The sequence below is a fragment of the Octopus bimaculoides genome, chromosome 8 (genome assembly GCF_001194135.2).
Source record: "Octopus bimaculoides isolate UCB-OBI-ISO-001 chromosome 8, ASM119413v2, whole genome shotgun sequence".
NCBI lineage: Eukaryota > Metazoa > Mollusca > Cephalopoda > Octopoda > Octopodidae > Octopus > Octopus bimaculoides.
In genome coordinates, this window is record NC_068988.1 from 83,921,315 (window position 1) to 83,932,127 (window position 10,813).

The 10,813-nt window shown below is 37.1% G+C and overlaps 1 protein-coding gene across 1 annotated transcript in view; it reads left to right on the forward strand.

Moving 5' to 3' along the window:
• LOC106872413 (pancreatic triacylglycerol lipase) overlaps nt 1-10,813 on the forward strand; it is a 76,244-nt gene that overhangs the window by 53,401 nt on the left and 12,030 nt on the right. Inside the window, exons 4-8 of the mRNA XM_014919409.2 lie at nt 1,212-1,320; nt 2,418-2,534; nt 5,612-5,728; nt 6,715-6,830; nt 9,484-9,607. Of these exons, the coding sequence (XP_014774895.1) occupies nt 1,212-1,320; nt 2,418-2,534; nt 5,612-5,728; nt 6,715-6,830; nt 9,484-9,607 (583 nt within the window). The remainder of the gene's footprint in view (nt 1-1,211; nt 1,321-2,417; nt 2,535-5,611; nt 5,729-6,714; nt 6,831-9,483; nt 9,608-10,813) is intronic.

A 10,813-nucleotide genomic window follows, 5' to 3' on the forward strand; every position in this document is an offset into this window, starting at 1 on the left:
TTCAGAAATAGCAGCTAAAAAAGCTGACACTCCAACAGATAGCATTACTATCTGTTGGAGTCTCAGCTTTTTTAGCTGCTATTTCTGAACTTCAGTATGTGGTGAAGCAAATATTTGCTGATCCCTTAATTATGTTTATAAATGTATATGAACTTTTAAATAAGTTCTCCACCGATAATGGTGCTTACATACCGAAGGGCTTGGTAAAAATTATTAATTGTTGATTTATTAATAAATTAATAAATTGATAAACCTTTACCCTTTTAATTTGTATGTATATATATATATATATATATATATATAAATATATATATGTACATATATATATTTGCATCTATGTGTGTGTGTGTGCATATCTGTGCATGTGTACATGTGTGTGTGAGTGTGTGTGTGTGTGTATGTGTGTGTGTGTGCATGCGTGCATGTGTGTGTGTGTGTGTGTGTGTGTGTGTGTGTTGTTTTGTTGTTGCTGCTACTATTATTGTAGTTGTTTCATCCTAGGTCAGCCCTCATCAAGTTGACCTATGGTCAAAGGCTCTTGGACATAATCGTTGTAACCATCTCTTTATTTTTCCTCTTTCTATCAGATCCCCCTCTCCATCTATCTTTCCCTCTATCTCTCTCTCTCTTTCTGTATGCATAAACATTCAACTATGAATGCATTGCATCTGATAACAGAAACAGCTGTAAGCTAATGACGTTCATAATGTAATTTTTTATTTCCTTGTCATTTTAATTTCTTATATACATACATACATACATACATACATACATACATACATACATACATACATACATACTTATACTTGTAATTATTGGAGCCCTGTGATGTGTAACACACTGCCTAAATACCAATCTATAGAAATTAGGCTTCTCAAAACCAGAAAGGAGAAAGCTAATTCGAAGACTACAGATCCAATCCATCACTGGAACTGCAAAAATCTGTAAAACTTTCCAGAAGTTTATCATTTAAATATATATGAGCATGTCCAGATATGTAACTTTACGCATGAAAATACATACATAAAACATACAAATCTGCACATACATACATACATACAAACAAATATACCCTGTTGTTGATGTTAAAATTCCAATGAAGGAACCTTGGATCTAGGTTAGAAACCGGTTCTTTCTCTGTTGGCCAGAAATCTTGAAATAAACTGAATAGTGACTGACATACATATATTCTTTTCTTTTTTCTTTTTCAGAAGACTGCAAAATTCAAAAGAGCTGATGCCCACGTTATTGGGCACAGCTTGGGTTCTCATATTGCTGGCTATGCAGGGGCTAGACTTCCTGGACTGGGACGCATAACAGGTCAGTATCTGCTGGTGATGGTACTACAGGTAGTGTGTTGGTGGTGGTGGTGATAATTAAATATTTATTAGTGATATTATTGATGATGGTATTATTAATACTAGTGGGTTGGCTGTGAGCTGGCAGAATTGTTATAGCATGCCTGGCAAAATGCTTAGTAGTGCTTCGTCTGCCTTTATGCTCTGAGTTCAAATTCCGCAGAGGTTAACTTTGCCTTTCATCCCTTTATGGTTGATAAAATAAGTACCAGTTGAGCACTGAGGTCAATGTAATCAACTTAGCCCCTCCCTCGAAATTACTAGCCTTGTGCCAGAATTTAAAATCAGTATAAATACTAGTGGTTCTGCTAATTTACATTATAACTTACATTGTTTTGGTTCCAAAAAAACAATTAAAACATTATATGTATGTATGTATGTATGTATGTATATATGTATAGGAGAATTCACGAAAAAACAACAGACGAAGACAGGTGGTGTAAACAACAAATGGATGTATTAGTATAACACTCGGGAATAGAGAAAGTCTTTAACATTTCGAGCCTACGCTCTTCAACAGAAAGGAACACAGAAAGAAACAAGTCTTTCTGTGTTCCTTTCTGTTGAAGAGCGTAGGCTCAAAATGTTAAAGACTTTCTCTATTCCCGAGTGTTATACTAATACATCCATTTGTTGTTTACACCACCTGTCTTCGTCTGTTGTTTTTTCATAAATTCTCCCATACATAGCACACGCTCACGTGGTCGCACCAGCTAATCCTGTCTCTACTCATCACACATGAACTTCTGGACTCTCTACTTTTTTTCATTCTAGATTATTTATTCTGAACTTTGCACTCTCCGGCTGCACCTCTCCTGCTTACGGATTACACTGTACCTATCTACTATATATGTATATATGTATGCATGTATGCATATATGTATATTTGTATATATTTATAAATGCAGATATTCATATATTAATTAATGTACTGAGGCAGTGTGTCTATAAGTAAGTTTGTAAATGATGTACATGTCTTCACAGGTCTAATGTCTATCATATCTAATCGAAATTTATTGACCACTATCACTGTTGTTATTCATTCTAATTTTCCCCCAGGTCTTGACCCTGCTGGACCCTATTTTGAAGGAACTGCTACAAAGGTAAGGCTGGACTCTTCAGATGCTACTTTTGTGGACACAATTCACAGTGATGCACGGAACATTTTGCGTTTAGGTAAGATGTACTTTTCTTTGAGGCACCTACATCACCATCATACACACATGCACATGCACACACACACGCGCACACACACACACACACACACACACACACACACACACACACTCACACATATATGCAGATATACACACACTGAGACATTAACTCACAACCACATGGTTGCTTGACTTATAATAAATAATAGCCAAATCAACCTCATATCATATCCTTGTTTATTAAGATTCGTTATGGCAGTCCGTCGGTTACAACAACAAGGGTTCCAGTTAATCTGATCAATGGAACAGCCTGCTTGTGAAATTAATGTGCAAGTGGCTGAGCACTCCACAGACACGTGTACCCTTAACGTAGTTCTTAGGGAGATTCAGCATGACACAGAGTGTGACAAGGCTGGCCCTTTGAATTACAGGCACAACAAAAACAGGAAGAAAGAATGAGTGAAAGTTGTGGTGGAAGAATGCAGCAGGGTTCGCCACCACACCCTGCTGGAGCCTCGTGGAGCTACAGGTGTTTTCACTCAATAAACACTCACAGCACCTGGTCTGGAAATCGAAACAGCGATCCTATGACCGCGAGTCCACTGCCCTTACTGGGTCATTGCGCTTCCACTATTATAAATAAGACTCATTATATCTGAGGAAACAAATGTGATGGTCACAGCTTGAGTGTCTTTGATCATAAATCTGCTTGATTAAAGATGGCCTGGATTTAAACAGCACCACAACCACCACCATCACTACTAACAAAACACGCACACACACACACACACACACACACACGCACACACACATACACACACAATCACACACACACACACACACACACACACACACACGCACGCATGCACATACATTTGGTTTACATTTCCCATTTTTTAGACACAAGGGATTTTGAATAAGTAACTTAAATATTAAAATACTTTCTGAATTTAAAAGAAATAAATTATTGTCTCTGTGACCATAAAATCAAATCTCAGTTCTTCTAAAGCTCTTGGCTTTTATTATTTTCAAATTGTATTCAGAGTGTATTTCATATCATAATCTACCTCAGATATATTTCAGCATCACCCTTGTTTCTGACATTGTGGTCATCATAGTGGTCGGTGTTACTATCATCATCATTATCTGTAGAAAAGGTGATGTTAACCTGTTCATGTGAGAGTTGCCATCATCATCATCCTCATCCCTATCATCATCATCCTCATCCCTATCATCATCATCATCATCATCACCGTCGTCATCGTCTTTGTCGTCGTCATCGTCTTCGTCGTCGTCATCGTCTTCGTCGTCGTCGTCGTCGTCGTCGTCGTCATCATCATCATCATCATCATCATCATCATCATCATCATCATCATCATCATTGATGTCTGTTCTTCCAAACCTGGTCCAAGTAGTGAGTTAGTATTTCCAGTTTCTATCTTCCGAAATGTACCAGGGAACTACATCTCTCTCATCTATTCTATTCTTGGCATGGTTTCTGTGGTTAGATACCCATCATGTCCCCAACAACTTTTAAAATGTACCTGGTGAATTTTATCACAGCATCAGCCCTAGAGGGGTTGTTGAATCCTCAGTAACTCTGAAAAGACCATTTAACTCTAAGTTGTCCCCTTTCATTCACCAACAACTTTATAGAATGTTTTGGGTGCATTTTGACATAACACCAGCACTAAAAAGAATATTTGCCATAAAGGTACAACACCAACTTTTCAGACACTGACGATCAGGAACCTCTTATAATCACATTTCAGGAATTTCAAATTCCCACGGCCACCAAACTAGTTTACTGGTATCTTGCACAGAGTAGTACATTGCACAGTACAGTATTAATGAACTTTCATCTTTATACTAATGTACAGGTACCAGTATTTCATTTAATTACTTAGGTAAATTTAATAATTGCTTAATTAACGGTGGTGAGCTAGCAGAATCGTCAGCATGCCAGGAAAAATGCTCAGTGGCATTTCATCCGTCATTACATTCTGCATTCAAATCCCACTGAGGTCAACTTTGCCTTTCATCATTTGGGGTTGATAAAATAAATACCAGAGAGAGAGAGAGAGAGAGAGAGAGAGAGAGAGAGAGAGAGAGAGAGAGAGAGAGAGAGAGAGAGAGAGAGAGAGAGGGAGAGAGAGAGAGAGAGAGTAATGATAGTAGAACAAGAGTGAGAGGGTAAAAGAAGAGAGATTATGTTGAGAGAAAGTGGCAGGAATGAGATGGTGGTAAAAGAAGGAGTAATAGACAGTAAAAAACAAACAACATATTGGTTTCAAAGTTTGATACAAGGCTAGTAATTTTGTGGGTGGGATTAAGTTGATTAAATCGACCCCAGTCATAGAATGAAAGGCAAAGTTGATTCTGGCAGCATTTGAATCCAGAGTGTAAAGACAGTTGATATGCAGTTGATATGCCAGCTCACCGCTTTAAATTGGCAACAACATATTGGTAAGGAGATTGACTAAAAACACCACACGAGTGGTATGATAGGGAAAAAACGAAAGGAAAGAGTATTGGAAATCTGTGTGATAGAAGAGGGAGTAATGAGAAGAGATAGAGTGACTGAAAGTAATAAAGATGGGTGATAATAAGAAAAAGACAGAGTGACAAATTGTAACAGAGATAGGGGATAGTAAGAGAGGGTGGTCTGGGGGAGAGGAAGTCATGGTTAGCAGTTCAAATATATTTCATTCAATGTATATATGTTTACTCATTCTGAGTTCAAATTCCGCTGTGGTCGACTTTGCCTTTCATCCTTTCGGGGTCACTAAATTATGTACCAGTTGTGTACTGGGGTTGATCTAATTGATCAATTTCAGGCCTTGAGCCTCCCACAAAATTTTGGGCCTTGTGCCTAGTGTGTACTGCTAACATGTCATCTTATCATATAGTGAAAGCATTATATAATCTCTAGCTGACTAACAAAGAACTAAGACTTCAAATGTGCTATTTGACAATATTGTAAGCTATAAATATTTCACATTTTTATAGTTTTCTGTAATCATTTAATATTTTAGTAAGCTTCAAACATTTCATAAATAATTATATAGTTTACTGTACAAATACCATGTCTTTCAGGTTTTGGTATGCATCAAGCTTGTGGTCATGTAGACTATTTTCCAAATGGAGGAAATCATCAGCCAGGTTGTGCCAAAGATCCTTTTACATTTCTTGCAATTAATGGAATTGAGGGAGGTAAGTAAACTTTAATTTTTATTTGGTAAGAGGTGGAAAACTAAGTGGATTAGGGGCACCCAAAGAGTAGACTCCATTATAATAGTGATATAAAAAACAAAGAGAGGAGACAGTATACCTGTGGACCAAAGACTGGATCATGTACATTAGTGACTGAACAGCAATTAGTTGAGAGGCGCTTCTCTGGATATTGTCCAGGATATCTGTGTGTGTAACAGAGTGTGTAGTAGTGCAGTACTCTATTGTGGGCCTCATAAAGCTTTGTAGAGTGTCAGAAGTTGTTGGGGCTGAAATATTTTCCAATTCTGAAGAGAAAGCTCATTCTCACTACACTAAAGATGTACTTCTACTTGGAGAGATCCTTGGGGGGATGGTGTGGCCTAGCATTTGGTGTAGCTGTGTGTCCTCAAGCTGTGTGCTGCTCCTGTTTAGTGGCGCCGCAGTGTGGTGATGTTTTCATGATAAGTGTATCACTTCAGTTTTTTTTTTGGGGTGGGGTTGTTAAAAGAAACAAAGTTGATATGGATCAACTGAAGAATTCTCTTAAGGTCTCTGTTTATGGAATCAATGCAGGTTTGGTATATGTGTTTATGCTGCATGTGGATGATGTATGGTTGGAATGAGTTAAGAAGGAATGAAAGGTCATGTCATCTGCATTAGAGTAAGTGTAGTTGGATGTAGTTGACGTATAGAAGGAAGAGAGTAGGGAACAGAGCTGATCCCTGATACCCACCAGAGTTGACTGAGTGTAAGATAAAAAGAACTCAGTCAACACATGCCATGATGGTATGATCAGATAGAAAGCTACTGATTCAAGAGCTAAAAGATAGGTGGAGTGTGTAATTGGGAAGTCTTGATATATTTGTATATGAAACAGCCAAAAGCTTTGTTGATGTCTACAGCAACAACACTACTTCCACTGAATTTCTCTGATATGTATTTTTGATTGTTTTTATGGCTGTTTTTTTCCTTTACTATTTTTGTAGGTTTGACCAAATTTGTGGCCTGTGACCATATGAGGGCTGTCCATTACTTTACTGAATCTATCAACAGTAAATGTGGTTTTCTCGGCTTCAAATGTAACACCTATGATGATTTTCAGGTTTGTTTCAAACATGTTTGGGGTGTGTTCGATACATTTTGATATAAATGTTTATATAAATTCAATGCAAGTTTGGTGTATGTTTGGTGCATGTTTAATACAAGTTTGTTATAGTCTTGATGCATGTTTAAAGCATGTTTCATGCATGTTTAATAAAAATTTATTGTAAAATCCTCAAAAAGACTGAAGGTGCTTTTGCATTTCTCAATATAACCATTGCCAGTCAACTATCTGTTTAAAGTTATGTATGGTTATGGTACACTCACACTTACAGTATCTCCAGTCTGGGATCCCATCTTGTTTGGAATTTCAATCTACCAGAAGATCTCCAGAGATGTGCAACCAGACAGTTGCCTACCATAAGTTACTTACCATATTTTTAACATCTCGTGTAGTTAAGTTGACAGAAGTCCACAAGATTATCTACCCTCTTTCCAACAACAACTTTAACCACCTTTTTGAATTCAATAGTTCTACTACCCATGGATGCACTTATAAAATCAAAAAACAGTACAGCACCCATACTCCCCAAAACATTTTTTCAAGTTTAGAACTGTTGAAGCATGGAGTAAACTACCTATATTGGTCGTCAGCTGTTAAGACACTATATTCTTCAAAAATTCCATGCTTCCTGAAATTCACCAACACCACTCCTGGCATGCCTTTCTACCCTTTGCTCTTTATGGCTCTTTTACTGTTTAGTTTTCTGTCTTTTTGTGCTTTATCCTGCGTAACATGCATGTATTTTTGGTTATCATTGCTGTCTTTTATTACTTGACTTATATGTCTGTTTTTTCTCCTCTCTTTTACTCTTTTCTGACAAGTTGTAGTGCACCTGAGTATAGTATACAATAAGCTGATTATTTTATCTGAAAGTATGTCAGCACAAGTTTCATATACATTTAATATGTTGTTGTTGTTGACACTCCATTGCTTACGACGTCGAGGGTTCTAGTTGATCCAATCAACGGAACAGCCTGCTCGTAAAATTAACGTGCAAGTGGCTGAGCACTCCACAGATATGGGTACCCTTAACGTAGTTCTCGGAGATATTCAGTGTGACACAGTGTGACAAGGCTGACCCTTTGAATTACAGGCACAACAGAAACAGGAAGTAATAGTGAGAGAAAGTTGTGGTGAAAGAGTACAGCAGGGTTCACCACCATCCCCTGCCAGAGCCTCGTGGAGCTTTAGGTGTTTTTGCTCAATAAACACTCACAACGCCCAGTCTGGGAATTGAAACCGCTATCCTATTATGACCGCAAGTCCACTGCCCTAACCACTGGGCCATTGCGCCTCCACACATTTAATATATGCATGATGCATTTTGAATCATGCTTCATACAAGATTAATATATATACATATATGATGCATGTGTAGTGAGTCCAGAAAATTATTTTGGTTGTTGCGCCATAGTACAGGTGTGCTATGGTATATGCCAGCCAATCAGGGCTTGGTGCATATGAATTCTAGAAGCAGTTCTCTGTCCATGAAGAGAAGCAGGAGTTCTAGGCGGTTGGTGAAAAGATGGCAGACTAGCAACATTCCTTTTTCAACATGGAACAGCTCTTGGTTTTCCCCCACCAACTTTGTGCAGCTAACTCTGAGTTATATCGGCTCTTGTCTTGTCACCTCTTGAACAGCCTATTTCATTTACGCTAACTTCGCTCAGTGAAATTCTGGATGACATCATCCACAGCTCTGCCTCATAATGAACTGTATAGTTTCATTTAAGCTAGCTCCATTCCTATTAGCTTCTAACGATTTCCAACTGAATCTATTGTTCAAACATAAGTTGTAATGCTTTCTCTAACTCACACACATACAGGCTACACTCTTTTTACTTGTTAGCTCTTGTAATAATTTAATAAATTAAATTATTTGTTTAAAAACTGTCTTCCATTACACATGCTTCTCAAAAGCGCATTTACTGAACTTTTCCATGATCACTTTTATACTTTAAATTAGTGTCCACTCTCACTAAACATGTTTAATTAATCCTTTTTTTTTTTACTGTCTTACTTTAAGGAAGAAAGATAGCACCCCTAAACTTTCTCACAGCCTCCAAAGTGGCAGGAAATGACAGAAGATACAAACCTCATTAAATAACCTCAAACCAGCAAACTGGTTTGAATATTTGAAGTAGAGTGGGCTCTGTTAAAGACACTCTACAATCCAGGTAGTTAAGTTGAACAGATTAAGTCTACCATCTATGAACAGGTACAAACCTCAAACTGACCATTCCTGTTAACTGATTCCACTCAGAAGGTAGAAGATCGTCCAGAATGTCATACATTGATACAAAACTCAGATCCATTGTGGTTGCAAACTAAATTTCTCAACTGTACAACCAAACCTGCACCCATTAGTTCCCATTAGTCACAGAGACACTACAAAATGGTCAGGGATACTGTCTTTCCTCTACCTCAGACTGAACCATAAATATTTTTTCAATGTGTATGCTTTTTATTTTGTTTCAAATACTTGTCATTGAGAACAGCTGCCATTTCTTGCTTTTCTCATCCCCTCTTTCTCTCTCCCCCCTCCTCTCATGCACACACACACACACACACACACACACACACACACATGCGCATACACACATGCACATACACACACACATTCACTCTTTATCCTGTCTTATTACTCCAGGCCCAGAAGTGTTCCCCAGTGGCTGGAGCTCATATGGGACTGCATGCTGATCAATATATACCACCAAAGGGAGAAACCAATGTAAAGATGTATTTGGAAACTTCTGATATAGAACCTTTCTGCTGTAAGTTAAATGAAGTCTTCACTTTTTCAACATTTCACTGAAATTCTGAAGATATTGTGTATGTCTACCACCATTCTTTGTAACAATCAGTTGTTTAGTATGGAGAAGTGCAGGGCATGTGGACAGTATAGGACAGCCACTTCAATGGGGAATATAACTAGTTTTTGTAGCTATAATCAATATTGATGATTATAACTAGTACTGGCAACCAAAATTATTATTCAAGTTATAATTAATACTGGTTTCAAATTTTGGCTCAAGGCCAGCAATTTTAGGGGAGCAGAATAAGTCAATTACATCAGCTCCAGACCTTAGCTGGTTCTTGTTTTATCGATTCTGAAAGGATGGAAGGTGAAGATGATCTCGGCAGAATTTGAACTCAAAACAGAAAGATGGGCAAATTGTGGCTTAGTATTTTGCTTGGCATGCTAACAATTCTACCAGCTTGCCACCCTAGAGCTATAATTAATATTGGTGGCCATAATTAGCATTAGTGGCTATAATTAGTATTTGTGGATATAATTAGAACTGATGACTGTAATTAATATTGGTGGATATAATTAGTATTAATAGATACAATTTGTATTAGAGGCTATGATTAGTATTGGCAGCTGTAATTAGTATTAGTAGCTATAGTCAGTATTAATAAGTATAATAATTATTGTACAAAACATATCCAAATGACTACATATGTAAATAAATATATTTATTCATACACGTATGTGCATAGTAATGACAATATACTTCACATATTGGAAAGTATAATAGTCAATAATACAAAATATATTCAAATACTAATGTTAATATAGAGGTACATATAGGTAGATAGTATCTCACTTTCTTCCTGTGTTTACTGGTTATAAAATAGTAATGATTTATTTTATGGAAATAATAATAATAATAATAATAACAACAATAATAATAATAATAATAATAATAATAATAATAATAATAATAATAATTGTAACAATGCGATTGAAACTATAGACCACCTAATCTCAGGGTGTAGAGTCTTAGCACCTGTAGAATATAAAGTAAGACATGACAGAGTTGGCCAGTATTTACACTGGACAATATGTCAGCATTATAAAATCAAAACCGCTGACAAATGGTATAAACACCATCCTGAAGCTGTGACTGAGGGAGAAAATGTATCGATTCTCTGGGACTTCCCCGTACATACCGACAAGACTATAAAAGCTAATA